Here is a 17,500-nt window from a genome sequence, read left to right on the forward strand (position 1 = left end):
AGAAGATATCTCGACGAGATGTTTCATTAAGTATATAATTACAAAATATATAATATTAAAATACGTCGCACTATTGAAATACGTCTTATTACAAACAACGAATCTACACTAATAATAAAAATGTTTTCGATTATAAAAAGAAGTTAATTTTTCTTTCTTTCTTCTTTTTTTTTTTTTTTTTTCTTTTTCTTTTACTTTCGCATTATCAAAAACAACTGAAGACACTTCAAATTGTTTAAATTTATACGAGACACCCTGTATGCATGCAATACATATATTTATATGCATGTATACACATCTACATACAATACGTAGATATACGTATATGCCAATAACAATCGATGGATACCCGGGCGATATCCACGTTACATATATATATATATATATATATTGTTGATAAAAATTTTAATTGGGACATGACATACGTTGAATATTATAACAAGGATCAATCGCGTGCCACGTAATATAGTTAATTGCTCGGATCGTTGCGGAAGGCCGTGGGATACGCTTCGAGATCGTTTCACGTGCCAAGTCGTAAAATTTCTTCTCTCGATCCATCTTACCACCCCATCTCTTTTCTTCCCAACCTACCCTCATCGCCAACCCCAACCTCTCCCCAACCTCTCCCCAACCTCTCCCCAACCTCTCCCCATCCTCATTCTCAAGCCCTAGTAAGAAACTCGGTATCCTTCGTAAGAAATAAAACGATTTAAACTTAGCATTGTTAATGTGTGTGTGTGTATGTATGTATGTATGGATGGGTAGGTGATAGGTGGATATATGTGTGTATCTTCCCAATATACTATGTAGTTATGTATATTGTATATAGAGATATATTGTATATAATATATAGAGATATCTATATATAAATATAGAGTATTCCTTTCAATTCGTAAGCATTCGTTTTGATCGAATAAAGAAAATTTGCTTTGGAAAGAAGATTTCCTTTTTATGCATTTTTCCAAGAATAAATTTATTATATATATTCTGAGCATAAAATATGCAGTCAAATGTATCGGCTCTTATAGAAATAAATAAACAAAAGCTTTAATACATGTACGCACGTATATATGTATATATATATTTATGAAAGAATTTTTTTGATTTTTTTCTTTTGTTTTAAATTTATATAACGATTATATAAATTATCTTTCTTCTTTTTTCCTTCTTTTTTGATAAAATTAATAAAACTATTACGTATACTATGTGAGTTATATTTTTTAAATTTATAAAATAATTATATAAGTAGATTATATAAGTTATATATATATATATAATTTTTTATTAAATTTATAAAATATTAACGTAAATAATTTTTGTATTAAATCTTTTCTTAATTCTTTTTTTAATTAATTACTTTTCTTGTGTTAATTATCAAGAAAACTTTGCCAACATAATCCAAATCTTATTTCTTATCATATACCTATTATAAAACTATTTATATATATATATATATATATATATATGTATGTATGTATGCAGTTATACATAAAAAAGTATAAAATGGTCTTTTAAAGTATTTCTATAAATTAACGATACCCACCAAGTTGTTCGAGGTCGACCTTAAAAGCTCGAGGGACGAAAAGAGAAAGATTTTCAGGGATGAAAGCCAAGAATGCATCGGATGTAGGTAACGGAGAGTTTTGAGGGGGGGGGGGTGGAGGGGGAAAGAAAAGAAAAAAAAAATAAGCAAAATGTTAGAGCAAGTAAATAAAGCAAGAAGATCTTACGTGAAATCGTCTTTAACGAGATTTAAACGTAAAAATTGTAAATATTATTTCTCCAACTATCACGAATATCCTCTAAGTTAGAAAGACATAAGTACTTTTGTCACTTTATATTCGTAATAAAAAAAAAAAATTTTTGTCACTTTAAATTCGAATTAAAAAAAAAAAAAAAAAAAAAAAAAAAAAAAAAAAAAAAAAAATTTATTATTACATAAAAAAAAAAAAAAAAAAAAAAAAAAAAAAAAAAAAAACGGAAAATAGGAAAGACAAAAGAAGAATACTCAAATGTTATATAATTTCTTTCGATTTTTAAATATAAAATATTATTGGAAAAAAAAATATTCATAATTTCTTTTTGTATATATAATTTTTTTTTCGATTATATGCTGATTTTTCATTTATATATATATATATATATATATATATATATATATATGTGTGTGTTTGTGTGTGTTTGTATGTGTATCAAAATTATGCAAAAATGAAAGAAATATTTTCACTTTACTACGAAAAATCACCAGATGAAATTTTTCTTTCGAGTAAAGGAAAAATCAATATAATCCAAGCAAGAAGAAGAAGAAGACGAAAACGAAGACGAAGACGAAGAAGAAGAAGAAGAAGAAGACATAAAATAAGAAGACGAAAAAGAAATAAGAAAAAGAAAGTGAGGAAAGTAATCTTCAGTAAAAAGACACGGATACTCTATTTCTCCTCTCTCTCTCTCTCTCTCTCTCTCTCTCTCTCTCTCTCTCTCTTTCTCTTTCTCTTTCTCTCTACCTCTCCCTTTCACTCTAGATTCTACCCTCTTTAGAGTATCGTCAATGTGGGTAGTATTTTGACGAGTGAAAAAGTAGAAAGGTTGGAGGATAGTACTCGAGCGTGTAGAGAAAAAAAAAAAAAAAAAAAAAAAAAAAAAGAAAACAGAAAACTGTTATAAAAACAAAACATTCAAAGACAACAATGGTATTTGGTCTATCACAGTAAACCGAGAACAAAACTGTTCTATGCAATTGTAAAAGTCACAATGGACTACAGTATATACACGTATACTACACTTAAATACTGATAAAGAATATCTCATGTATTATCGCATGTGTACTTGTATATACTGACATACATAGAAAACATGTATGTATGTTTAATTGCGAAACATAAGTAACTTGTTGCATTCAATTATCCAAAGACATCCATAAACGAAATGTTTTTCACAAAGCAATAACAAAAGCAAGTATTACGTATAAGTAAAGTCCTGAAACTGAGGATTGAATCTTCGGCCCTCTGGCTATGATGTCAAAGTAACCATGAGATTCTCTTAAGTGAAAAAGATAAAGAGAGAGAGAGAGTGAGAGTAGAGTGAGAGTGGGGTGGGCAGGTGAGGGGGATGGAAAAAAAAGGGAGAAAGAGGACTTAAGTGGAGGACTTACGTCACGTGACCTATCCTTATGGCAAACAATGAATTCACTCAAGCTTTCTAAAAGCTAAAAAAACATCGTGAATATGCTTTATTTAAAAATAAAATCAAAGAGGAAGGATAAATTGATGAATAGGGGAATTAATTCTTAATTCATAAGGATCATTCTAATCTTTCAATCTAAATGAAATATATAAGAAATAATGAATAATTTATGTATTAAAACGTTTTAACAAAAGAAATGGAAATTATCGTTATCTCTTATAAATTATCATTTTGATTTTATTCTGATTTTAAATAATAACAGATTTAATTTTCATACTGTACGTCATAATGTACTTTTGGTATATTATATGTTATTTGTATTATGTGTTACAATAGAAATGAATTTATTAATGTTTCAATCGGTTATAAAAAGGAAAAAAAAAAGAAAAAAGAAAAGAAAAAAAAAGGGAAGAAAGAAAAATAAAAATGTCTAAAGATATCACGTCGAACAGGAAAGAAAATTGAATCAGACGCTTATAAAGATATGTCGTGAAAATGTCTTTAAACGAAATCGTCGTCATGGATCTCGTAAATCTCATGAGATTTGCGAAATTACGTTTTATACGCGCGCGAGTGTGTGTGTGTGTGTGTATTTTTATATATATATATATAGAAAAAGAGAGATAGAAAGAGAAATTTTAAATTTTTACAACGATTATATATTCTTACCAAGAAAGAATTTAATCGTTCATGAAAAATTGTTATTCTCGATAATACATACATGAATATTACTTAGAACTTTGCTCACATTAATTTTTCAAGCCATGTCAATGACGAAGTATTTATTATTAAGCTTAATGAATAGCTCATTTTTATAACACCTCGTGAAAATAAAGCGTATTCAAGTGTTAAGAGGAATTATGTCGATTAAAAAAAAATGGTTAAAAAATTTTTTGAAGACTTCAAAAGTGAATTATATTAAACGCCATTATATTAAATATAATAGTATACGTATATGTATATGTATATAAATACAATGAATTGATGCTATACAAATACAAAGCATTGATACTGTATATTAATATAAATATGTATATATACACATATGTATAGTCTATATTTAAAACTATTTATTGTTAATCCAGTTACCAACGACAGTATGAGAAAACATTTGTAAAGCTTCATATCCTTTTGTTTGAAGGATGCATTTATAAACGTTCACCTCGATGCAAATACATTTCTCAGTAGAACAGAATTTCAATAAACTACTATATAGAATTTTACTATGAATTAATGTAGGGGATGTCGAAACGAATGTAACATTATTTGTTATGTCAGTTGAAACAATAATGTCTTCATTTGATCATTTACATCGACATTAATATGCGTAAAATATAAATTTATACAACTCCTGAATGTATGCAACCGTTTATACATTCGTGTATATTATTCATATATGCAATCCATATAAATTCTTATGTATCAATGATTGCATACGTAAAGTGTGTAAATATACTTTATAGAAAATATTTTATATATATATATATGTATGTATGCATGTATGTACGTATGTATATAGATGTATGTAAATCGATATAACTTTTACAATGTTTCAGTTCGATCAGATCGTGTTCTAAGAAGAAGATGCACATCGTTCGTACATAAGGAAGGAGATGCACATGACTTACCAACTTTTTGACACTTCGAGGTAAAAGGACTTTCTAAACGATTAAAAACTTTTCATTAAAATTCGTCTTTCATTAATTAACGTAAAACACTTCTCGTAATGGAAATTTTTATTTCCTACCGTAAGAATACAAATAACTCTTTTTCCCGATCTATCCATTTGATAATAATTCCTTCGTCATTCTTTCACCGTCTTAACGTCGAAATAATCCTCCTAAAAGTTTTTATATTTAAGTAGAAAATGTTCTAACGGAAACAACGAAGTGCGATTATGTTAAAGAATATAAAAAGAAAAATTATCCATAAATACTTTCGGAAATTCTTTATTTCGTTTGAAAAAGTTTATTAAATTAATCATTCGATTAATTGAAATATTTCACGAAGAAATAATGGTTGTTGATCCTTTTTTTTTCTTTTCTTTTTTTTTTGTCCTCATTAGGTGACAAACGTGAATTGAAGGAAGGAAGGAAAAAAGGAAGGAAGGAAGGAAGGAAGGAAGGAAGGAAGGAAGGAAGGAAGGAAGGAAGAAGGAAGGAAGGAAGAAAAGGAAAAAGACAGAAAATGCCGGTCGGTGGACGTGTTGCTGGCAAAGTTGGGATTTATAGTTCCCATTACAATGGTAATGGTGTGGATATCATGGCATTAGGTATAGATATTCTATAGAGCGGAGCATGAAATTGAGGAGAAAGGAAAATGTTGGATTTTGTTCTCTTTTTTCTCTCTTTCTCTCTCTTTCTCTCTTCATATTCATTTCTATTTCTCTCTAACTAATTTTGAAGATTTTACTCTTGACTTATTAAAAGACGATCTCAAAGATATGTAAATAATTCATTAAATATATATATGTATGTATATATGTATATATAACTTAACGATTTTTGTATAAGTATATATTATTTACTCGAATGTATTCCATATATATTACAAATAATTTCCAAAACATTTCAAATACATTTTAAAATGTGTACGAGGTAAAAACGGGGATAAAAAAGTTGTCAAATATAAAAGTTTATAAGTGATTCGTATTTCCAGTAGAATGTGATATCAAAATTGGAAAGTAATATTGTAAAGTTATACTTCAAGATATTCCTGTGCGACAATTTTTCTTCAAACAAAGTTTCTAGAAATTCATCGATATCATTAAAAAAAAAAAAAGAACTTTCGATCTTGATTTTAAGTAAAGTTCTTTTTAAATGTCAAACTCAAAAATTTCATATTACTTTAATATTCCTTCAATAGATATTTCAAATATCCTATAAAACAATTAAAAAAGAACAAAATCTTGTAAATTTCCCGTTTAATCTCCTCTATTTCATTAAACCTTCAGAATGGAATCCGTGTCTAAGAGAATAAGTTTTATTGTTAAGAATATAATATATAAATATAAATAAATATATATATATATATATTATATTCTTTTAATAATTAAATACATAATACATTAGAAATATAATATAATAATACAATATATTTCTTTTCTTATGTATGTATCTATATATGTCTGTATATATATATATATAAGAATTTATATATATCTATATAAATTTTTATATACATATATATATAATTGTGTTACTTCCATTAAAAAAAAAAATTTTTTTTCATTGGTTATAGGTCATCAATTTAAATCGTTCGATTTCTGTATATGCATGTAGAATATAAATTTTTGCAACGCCTGAATGTATGCAACTGTTGATATACCCTCGTCTTCATACATATTGCATAAATTCAGGCGAATCTATTTTTTACAGAAAATGTTTCCTTTTCATTTTTTATTTTCCTTTGTATTAATCAACGTAAACTTTTCATTAATACAACATATATTTCGTTGACATAATATTCGTAAATTATTTTTTTCATCAATATATGTATATTTTTTTTACTAAAAGAAAAAAAAAAAAAAAAGAAAAGAAGAAAATTCGTAGCGGAATAATTATTTCAAAATTGCGATGTTAGAAATATACCATAATTGATTTCAGGTAAAGGTTACAGTGGTATTAACGAAGAGATCATATGGATCAGTATCGGCATGGGTATAACGATAGCCGTGTTGATAACGATAGCACTTTGCTATATAGCACGTGAAAAGTGTCGTAAACGTCACGAGGGTTACTATTCCTCCTGACACACGTTACCACCGCCCTCTTGGGCGACTTGCTCAACTTTCACACCAACAACCCCTAGGGTTTACTTCAGCCCCACAATCTCGAAGGACAAGCCACGAGCTTATTACATCACCGTATAAGTGGAATGTCAAATCGATGGTGATCCCTTCAAAGTGAGTGACTATATTTCTAACTTTTTTCCTTATCGTTTCTTTTTCCTTCTAATATTTATGACGTCAAAATCTGTAGATATGAATTGTTAAATAAATGTTCTTTCTCGATATTTCAAAAAAAGAAAAAAAAAAAAAAAAAAAAAAAAAAAGAAAAAAAAACAGGAAATTTTGATTTAGCTTTCTAATCCACTTGTTCAAACAATTATTATAATATATTAATGTTCGGTTGTAAATTTCGGTGGAGATATTTCTGTAAAAGATAATTACTGTATATTTTTTATTATACTTTCTCTTTTTTAAACGAATTTCTAAACAAATTATTACGCCTCAAAGGGTTAACTATATTATTACAAATTTAATCTCGTAAAAAAATTTCGAATCGGACTGAAAGAAACATCTTTCGTTCGTGTTCGTTTGTTTTTTTTTTTTTTTCCTTTTTTTCTTTTCCCCCCTTAAGAAGAAATTAGGACGAATTAAAGGGGCATTCGAGAAACGTACATCTTTTTTTTTTTCTTTCTTTCTTTTTTTTCTTTGAAGAGAGAAATATTTACAAAAGAAAAAAGAAATAATAATAATAATAATAATAATATTCTATCCGAACGATGTAACTCGCAGTGGACCTTTTTAAGATAAACTAGAAATCTCGTAGAAAGGTGATTTTGATGGATCCATAAATCACAGAGGCAAAGTTGGCTGCTTTGCATTAAAGTCGATCGTGATACGCATGCAAATTTTCGTTCAAGCCTGCGCATTTTTGTCTGCTTTATTTCCTTTTTTCATGTCCTTCTCTCTCTCTCTCTCTCTCTCTCTCACTCTCTCTCCCTCCTCTCCCCCTTTCTGCCTATTTCTCTCTCTCTCTTTTTCTCTTTCTATTTTCCAGTAACGTACGACGAAATCGAGTTTGCGTCGAGGAGAGAAATTCAACAGAGTGCTGCTCCAATATACATACCTACGTTTTAAAGCTTTAAGTGAACGTTCTCGATGAAAAAAAAGGGAGAAAGAGAGAGAGAGAGAGAGAGAGAGAGAGAGAGAGAGAGAGAGAGAGAGAGAGAGAGAGAGAAAAAGAAAAAAGAAGAAGAAATAAATAAATAAATAAATTGAATAAATAACTAAATAAAAGAGACAAACAACTGAAAACGAAGTTAAGCTCTCCCACTGTGATGACAAGGATCGAGAAGACATTAGTGTAAATAGTATAATAATAGAATGCATTTAAAAAAAAAAAAAAGAAAAAAGAAAAAAAAGAAAAAAGAAAAAAAAGAAAGAAAGAAAGAAAGGGAAAAAAACTCTTCTTCCTGCAACATTTGAGATACGATCGTTTTAATCTCTATCAACTGTGTTTCAAGGAACAAACAAACAAACAAACAAACAAACAAACAAACAAGCAAAGAATATATGAAATTCTAAAAAAACGAACGCAAAGAAAGATGATTAGATGTCGTCTTTGACAAATCCTTCTTCCAATCGATTTTACGTACCATCTGTGACAAAAATTAATGAAAGTCTTTGATCAAAGTGTTCTCTCGAGTAGTAAAATGAAAACATAAAAAACGTAAAAAAGAAAAAAAAAAAGGAGAAAAAAGAAAAAATAAACAAATAAAAAGAAAACAGAAAAAAATGAAACAAACGAGAAAACGAGCTAAATTAGCGACGAGATGTCGAAGAGATTAGATATTATTAGAAATTTTTCGATTTTACGATTGTTCGAAGACAATGGAATAGGACCGAGAGCAAAAACAAATTGATTTTCAAGTTTTCTATTTTCTTTCTACGGTTTTTATTTTCTTTTTCTTTTTTTTTTTGGTTCTCTCCTTCATTAACTGAAAAAAAAATTATACATGTAGATAATATTCCCTTGAAACTTTGAACGAAGCTTTCTCATTCGCCTTTCGTCTCTTTCTCTCTTTCTCCTCTATTGTCTTCTATTTAACTGTGAAAAATATATATTTGAAAAAAAATGCGATATAAACGCACGTACTGATCGTAAGAATTTTGACCAAAAACTCTAATGGATATATATATGTATACGTATATATATATATATGAATATATATATATATGAATATATATATATATATATATATATATATATATATATATTATATACTATGTAAAGCGTACATACATACATTATATATTACATACCTATTCGTAAATCATTATTATTAATAATTAATCCATCGATCATATAGATTTAGAATAATAATAATAATAATAATAATAATAATAATAATAATAATAATAATAATAATAATAAAATGAAGAAGAACGGGTATTTAGCATTAGATAGTTTACATATTTAATACGAGAAAATAGTTATATATATATATATATATATATATATATAAATATATAAATATATAAATTGTTCCTTAGACGAGAAGACAAGAAAAATATGGAAATCATTGTAATGGACGTATAGAAAATGAAGATTATGTTGTTCCTCGATTCCGAAAATTATTTTTCATCGTACCAGAGACGTTCATTGTTATTTTATAATTAATAATTTTCCTTTTCTTTTTTTTCTTTTTTCTTTTTTCTTGATTTCTTTTACAAACTTGAACGTTCGTTAAATGAAAAACGATTTTACGAACACGATCGTTCGACGAATACATACATATATTTAAAATAATCTAATACTATCGGAAATTGATTAATTAATTTATATAATGAATAATTTTGGATGCAATCAATTAAATAATTTATTTCTCAATGAATAATTAATAATTAATTGAAATTAAATCGGCCAATGAAATCGAAACGTATCAATATTGCCATATCGTCCGGGGAAGAAAAAAAAAAAAAAAAGGAAAAGATAAAAGAAGAAGAAGAAAGAGAAAAAAGAAAAGAAAAGAAAAAGAAAGAAAAAGAAATATTAAAAATGAATATCTATTGAAATGGACGGTTTCTCGGTAGCACACAATTGCAATTCCGATCAGAAATTAATCCGATCGATGATCACTTGCTGGTCCATTAAAGCTTGTAATAATAAATATGTCAAGGACTATATATGCGAACGATCGTAGTCGAACGAATCCGATGCCAACAAACGTTAAAATTCTGCCACTATTATACTTTACTACTTCTTCTATATGTATTATATACATACGTGTGTTCGAAAAAGAAAGAAAAAAAAAAAAAAAAGAAAAAAAAAGAAAAAAGAAAAAAAATGGACGAAAAAAGGAAGACAAAGATAGAAAGAAAAATGGAAACGTTCAGTCGCAACAAAAATCTTTCCTTCTCTAATAAGATCCATCGTTATCGTTGTATACACATCACAGGGTTAGGAATTACCAATTTCGGGTTGTACGGTTCGATATTGCAACGTCTACTATTACTTACTACTACTACTACTATTACTAGTACTAGTACTATTATTAATACTACTACTATTACTACTACTATTATTACTATTACTAATACTACTACTATTGCAATGACCAACTTGACAGATCGTTCTATGTATTATTATGATAGATCATTTCTCTTGATGCATTTATAACGAATAAAAAAATTGAAAACTCTACTAATGGAAAGATAAATTTATATATCTTTCTCTTTATCTCTTTCTATATATATATATATATATATATATATATATATATATACACAAGATGGTCGATTTAAACTGTTACAGAATGTTTATATCGAAATCGTGATAAATGACAAATTAAATTCAATAGTTAAAAGATAACTATATTTAGCAACTAACTTTATTTATATTTAATCATGAATAAAAAGAAAAACAAAAAGATAATGACAATACTTAAATCTAAATTTGTAATCAATTTTTTATAGAAACACGTTTTGTAACACTTCATGTGTACCATCCGATATAATGCATTTATTAAAAGATGATCCATATAAATTTTTACGAAATATTTATATATCCAAATCGTTAATAAATAATATCGATTTAACATAAATCAAATTAATTCATAACTAAACAAAATCTATCAATTATTTTTGCTTACATTTGACCATCATCAATCAATCTTTTTATGTCGTTTAAGGTATTAAAAACAAAACAAAACAAAATAAAACAAAAAAAAAAAACAAAGAATGAAAAAAAGATTTTACATCTTTAATCATTTCTATAGAAATAAATTTGTTGACACTTAATGACGGGCTACCCAGTATGATAATATATAAACATGTATACACATATTTATGCAAGCTGGTCCACATAAACTGTTACGAAATAATTATTATATCCAAATCGTAATAAATAATATCGATTTAATATAAATCAAATTGGAGAATAAAATTATTTTTTTAATTATTTTTATTTACATTTAATTACATAAAAAAAGAAAAGAAAAAAAAAAAAAAAAAGAAAAAAAAAGGAACATAACTATTTGTAATAGTTTCGATAAATATAGTTTATAACACTTTATATGAACCACCCTATATAATACATATATATACATTGATATATATATATATATATATATATATATATATATATATATATGATATCATTCTCTTCAACTAAACTAAACTTCATAGTATGTTTTTATATTGGGATAATGGATAACAGTGTGACGTTTCTACTTTACTCATTTGAGTAAATTGAAAACGCTGTATACTGTTTTTTCAAGGTAGGTATATATAGTATACATATCTCGTTATGTACATATAGAGCCATATTAATTTTCTTTCTCTCTCTCTCCCCCCCCCCCCTCTCTCTCTCTCTCTCTATGATACAAGTTTTTGTACAAATTTGTACAGATTTATTAATTTTAAATCATCGTTTCAGAATAATTCATAATAATTATTATTCTGATGCAATATAAGACGTGGTGAGTGACAAACGATATCTTTTCGTATCCATTTAATAATATCTAATACAGATTTTAATTCGTTAAAAATTAGTACCTATCCTCCTTGTATACTCGATAAGTTTTCATTCATAACCAGGAACTTCGCATTTTTAAATGAAAAAAATAAAGTAAAAAAAAAAAAAAAATAATAATAATAATAATAATAATAATAATAATAATAATAATAATAATAATAAAATGAAATGTAAAAGTCGAGCTGCCTACATTGACTTCTCGATTTGTTTTTAACGCATCATCACCCGTTTATTAATTCAACGATCAATCTTAATAAAGAAATATGTGAACTAGAATAATGAAAAGAGAAAATGTTCTATTTATGTATAAAAATATTAATAATAATAATTTATATGTATGTATATGTATGTATGTATGTATGTATATATGTATGTATATATATAATCTTTTTTATATAGAAAGAGAAAAAACATTTGGCTTTTATCATTATATAATTCTTTTTTTTTCTTTTTTTTTTTTTTAATTTTATAAAATATTTTTAAGATAATAATAATAATTATATTTCAATTTTTTTTCTTTTTTTTTTTTTTTTTTTTAAGGAAAATTCTATCCTCATAATAATAATTTACTTTCTTAATGTCGATCGTAAAAAAAAAAAAGAAAAAAAAAAAAAGAAAAATAAAATCAATGGATTCACGAGAAAATGGGAAGACTAAATTCAATGCACACGTATTTCCACACTTTCGTTATGGACTTTGACTTTCTTTCACATGTTTCTTTTTTCCTCCCCTTCCTCCCCCTCTCTCCCTCTCTCTTTCATATATTTTTTATTTCTTATATATTAATTATCAACCTTTACATACACACAAGTACGTACATGCATGCAAATTATAACAATAAGAGAGTACTCATCAGACCAACACACACACATATATACATTGCATACGTGATCAAGAAAAAAAAATATTGTGTGTTTGTGTATGTGTGTGTGTTCTTATAATTTTTATATCGACACTGCAAAATGTAGGCAAAATTGTTTTTTTTTTTTTTTTTTTTCGTCAATATACATATCATCCACGAATATTATTATTATATTAAAATGACAATGAGTATAATCCTGATTGACAATCCCAATAACAATTAGGAATTAGAAAAATACAAAAAAAAAACAAATATAAAAAAAAAAAATACAAAAAAAATAGTCGCAACTTAAATTAAATGTTAAATGCTTTCGAATTTTTGGTTATTTTTTTTTTTCTTTTTTTAATGTTTAAACTAACAATGTACATATCTTCTTTCTAACGCAGAACGATAAATTGTTTATATGTATGTAATAAAAATCATTCATTTTTCCTTTCTCTCTTCTATAGTTTATATATATATATATATATATATATATATATATATATATATACACATACACATCAAAGTTAATCGAAATAACGACAATTTATTATTTTTTTTACTTGTTTTATTATTTTTTTTTTTTAATTTTCTTTTGTTGTTTTGTTTTATTTTATTTTATTTTATTTATTTTTTTTTTTGTTTCTTTTGTTCCTTTTTTTTTCCAAGTAGCCCTCCTCCATATTTTCCTTAAGCTCGGCGATTACTTATAATACTTAAAGTAAGTACACAGTACGATTCGTGAACTTACGCAATCAGTTCATTTTCAGAATGTTCATCCTCGGTCGATTACTATTGTTCAGATAGATTCCCTCGGACGTAATATTAAAAACGCATACTAAACAATATCATATGACAATTGTCGAAAAAAAAATAAGAGAATATAAATAAAGATTTTAATCTTATAAACGAACGTCCCTTGTTTCTTTTTCTTACTATTTATGATAATAATAGAGGACGGTCGTCCTGCACCATTTGTTTCTTTTTGTTTTATTTTGTTTTTATTTTGTTCCTCCCACCGCTCACTCTATATATATATATTTATATATATATATATATATATATATCGACAGTTTATTATTATTTTTATTTACTTACTAGGCTCTTTCTTTCTTTGTTCCTATCTCTTTCTCTGTCTTCTTATCATTTGTATCATTCATATTAGATAAAAATATATTCTTGATAGAATCGCTTCAACATGAAATTTCCGCAATATTTATCGAGAGATATGAATCTTTTAATCTCTTCATATATTTTCATATATATATATATGTATATATATATATATATATATATATATATATGTATATATATATATACATATACACACATAAAAACGATGAAAACATAAATCGAACCTGTTTACTATCGGAAGACAACAACAAAAGACACTACAAAGCTTATAACTTTCGTTATACAAGGACTTTCACAACTCGTTTCTTCGTTAATGATAATAATTTGTTATATATATATATATATAAAAAAAAAAAAAAAAAAAAAAAAAACATATGATTACCAGATAAAACAATGTCTAATGTTTCTCGAGGTACTGTTCCATCGGACGAGGGTGGCCTTCCTTAGACATTTTCGTTTATTCGTTTTTTTCCTTTCTTTCTTTTTTTTTTTTTTTCTTTTCTTTTCTTCTTTCTTTTATACAAATTATTCCTTACACCTCGTGCACATTTTAGCCCGACATCACGAAGCATACATTCTGTTAATTTCATGTTGATAACGTTCCTGTACAGCCTTTCTTTTAAGTTTAAACGCAGCTGTTACAAGACCCATGTCGGGTGACCATTGTTCAGGACAGAGTTTTACTGCGCCAGGTATTTCAAACTTTTGTAACTGACCTGTTATAGAAATATAAAAAAAGAAAAAAAAAATTTAGATGCGAATATGAACGAGGTCAATACAATTAGAAAATAGTAATAATAATAATGCAAACGATTATTCTTACATTTCTTTGAATGCTCGATTAACTCTTGAAGTACTGCTCTTTCCACCAATGGATCGTCGCAAAGTTCCTCGAAAGTCTTTCCAGTAATGCCAATATTGGAAGCAATCTCTTCAAGTATATGATGATTAGGTACTACAAGTGCTACAGTATAAACTTTACTTCCATCTCCATAAACACAAATATTTTCTACAACTGGACATGTCTTTAACTCTGCTTCGACTTTACCCAATGAAACATATTCGCCTAGTTGTAATTTGATCAAATCTTTCTTTCGATCTAGAATCAATAATTCAATATATATATATATAATTAATAACAATAAAAAGAAGATAAAAATAAAAGAAAAATGTTAAGCTATATCAAAATTATATTATTACCTATGATCTCCATAGAACCATCAGGATGAAATTCACCAATATCACCAGTTCTGAACCATTGTCTACCATTTTCCTGGAAGAAATCCTCTTTTGTTTTCTCAGCTAACTTATAATATCCAACCGAGACGTTGTCACCTCCTATAACGATCTCACCCCTTGGATGTGGTAAATTTGTTACTCGATAACCAGCTTCTTCCCAATTCTCAAGACGAATATCACAAGCTGTTGTTGGAGCTCCAGCTCTTCCAATACTTCTATCATATGCTACCAAAAAAAAAAAAAAATAAATAAATAAATAAATGAATAAATACATTATATAAATAATGAGAAAAGTAAACTTATATGTATATTTTTTCAAAAACGTGTCACAAGGAAAGATATAAAAATACGTACTATCCATGACAGTAGCACAAGAACAAGTTTCCGTAAGACCATATCCCTGAGTAACGGTAACACAAAGACACAATTTTACTTGAGTATGAGTCTCAGGACTCAAAGGTGCACCACCAGAGAGAATAAGTCTCAATCGACCACCAAGTATTTGCTTGGCTGCACCAAAGATGTATTTGTCGAATAAAGGAGTATCATATCCACGTTTTGTCCATTTTAATTTATAATGATAAGCAAAATTAAAGATGGCTAATTTGAAAGGTCCAGATTTTTTCACTTTCTCATTTATACCTTTAGATATCCTATCTAGAATAAGCTAAAATCAATAATAATTGTTCTATAATAATTTAATAATCACTGCCATTTAAAAATAATAATAATAATAATAAAATATAGTAATCATTTTTTTCTATACAATGATATAATATAAATATTTAAAAAATGAAATATTTTACCGGCACTGCAGTCAAACAAGTAGGATGAAGAACAGAAGCATCACCCTTGGAACCTCGTTGAATCTTGCTACTCGAATCAATCATTGTAAGAGGTGAACTATAACCAATAGGTACACCAGTAAGTAAGCATACACTTTCAGCAAGAAGTTCGAAAACATGAGCGAGCGGTAGGAATCCGAGAAAAACATCATCTGATTTAATTTCAACAGCATCGCAGAATGCTTTTAAGGTTGCCACAATGTTCTTGTGACTAAGTAAGACACCTTTTGGTACACCAGTTGAACCCGATGTATACATTATAATAGCAGTGTCCTCTGCTTTCGGTGAAACTGTTACTGCTTTAGACGTGTTTCCTACTTTGATAATATCTGAGAATGGCATCAGCCGTACTCCTTCCTGATAACAAGTAAATATGTTTAGAATTTAATTAAATTTGATTAGCTAACTTCTAAGTGAATTCATAAGAATTAAAGAGTGATGTATATAATATCTGGAGTAATTAATTATTTTTAATTACTCTCTTTGAGAATCTAATTGAACAAAATGATTTGTTTAATAATAGATGATTATACAATGTAGGTGGGTAGTAGGATCGGTCAAAAAAATTAATAGTACGTCGCACTATATTCTTATCTATAATTTATCTATCATATTACCTTATAACCATTTGTCTCAGTTGGTTTAAGTTGATCCTCCATATAAATAATATTCTTAACTTCAGGTAACACATGTAAAAGTCGTTTAAATTTCGGTAACAAATCATGGCTAGTAATAACTGTGTCAACTTCTGTCTGATTGATACCATGTGTTATAGCCTCATCTCCAAGTGTCGCGTAAATCGTTACCACCGTTAGATTTTGTTTGAAACAAGCGTGGGCCGCGATCATCCATTCTGCCCTGGTCTCCGCAAAAATTACTATGTTCTTACGTAGAGTAAGACCATTCTCGACCAATCCGCGACTAAAGGAAGCGGCCAATCTTTCAACATCCACGAACGATTTCCATTTGTAATCTCCCATTTTATACTAAAATGAAAATTGATTGATACCATTTACATTTTTATATAAAACTTCCATATATCATTCTAAATAATTCGAAACATATTCGAGCTAATATTTCTATTTAATTTATAATCATTTCAATCGAAAGTTCTTATGGCGTTACAAGATATATCATCGGAAAAAAAAATTCCCTCTAGAAATATTTAAATCAAGCTGTGATTTTATTCAATCGAATGCAATTCAATTAAAACAAAAAGAAAATTTTTCCCTTCTTTCTTTGATGAAGAGAGAGAGAGCGAGAGAGAGAGAGAGAGAGAGAGAGAGAGAGAGAGAGAAAATACGGAATTTCACATTATTTCAAAAATAATAATATAAAACTATTTTACCTTTTTAAAGATTCTTCCGTTAGGTTGAACCTCATCCTCCTCAGCAAGGATTTGTCTGGTACCAAGACACTTTTTTTCACCATGTATCTTGCTAACCCAAAGCAAGACAGCCTCAAGCGTACAAACTTTTTCTCGTTCGAGCTTG

General features: G+C 27.3%; 2 protein-coding genes across 16 annotated transcripts in view; one reads left to right on the plus strand and one right to left on the minus strand.

Moving 5' to 3' along the window:
* The window catches only part of LOC124429492, a 10,378-nt gene extending 2,217 nt beyond the window's left edge, over positions 1-8,161 (plus strand). For 2 of the 3 annotated variants that reach the window (XM_046974838.1, XM_046974839.1), the window contains exons 2-5: positions 4,740-4,831; positions 5,249-5,455; positions 6,789-7,087; positions 7,968-8,161. In XM_046974838.1, the coding sequence (XP_046830794.1) occupies positions 5,371-5,455; positions 6,789-6,934 (231 nt within the window). In that variant the 5' untranslated portion in view covers positions 4,740-4,831; positions 5,249-5,370 and the 3' untranslated portion in view covers positions 6,935-7,087; positions 7,968-8,161. The remainder of the gene's footprint in view (positions 1-4,739; positions 4,832-5,248; positions 5,456-6,788; positions 7,088-7,967) is intronic. The other variant, XM_046974840.1, reaches the window with a different exon arrangement.
* Positions 8,162-14,240: 6,079 nt separating this feature from the next.
* LOC124429531 (long-chain-fatty-acid--CoA ligase 4) overlaps positions 14,241-17,500 on the minus strand; it is a 23,589-nt gene continuing 20,329 nt past the window's right edge. For 12 of the 13 annotated variants that reach the window (XM_046974934.1, XM_046974932.1, XM_046974930.1 and 9 more), the window contains 7 exons: positions 17,356-17,500; positions 16,625-16,993; positions 15,969-16,364; positions 15,517-15,829; positions 15,124-15,387; positions 14,747-15,022; positions 14,241-14,639 (listed from right to left, as the gene is read on the minus strand). The exon at positions 17,356-17,500 is cut by the window's right edge and continues 210 nt beyond it. In XM_046974934.1, the coding sequence (XP_046830890.1) occupies positions 14,485-14,639; positions 14,747-15,022; positions 15,124-15,387; positions 15,517-15,829; positions 15,969-16,364; positions 16,625-16,993; positions 17,356-17,500 (1,918 nt within the window). In that variant the 3' untranslated portion in view covers positions 14,241-14,484. Of the gene's footprint in view, positions 14,640-14,746; positions 15,023-15,123; positions 15,388-15,516; positions 15,830-15,968; positions 16,365-16,624; positions 16,994-17,355 lie in introns of those variants that run through there. The other variant, XM_046974918.1, reaches the window with a different exon arrangement.

This window comes from Vespa crabro, chromosome 15 (assembly GCF_910589235.1).
Source record: "Vespa crabro chromosome 15, iyVesCrab1.2, whole genome shotgun sequence".
NCBI lineage: Eukaryota > Metazoa > Arthropoda > Insecta > Hymenoptera > Vespidae > Vespa > Vespa crabro.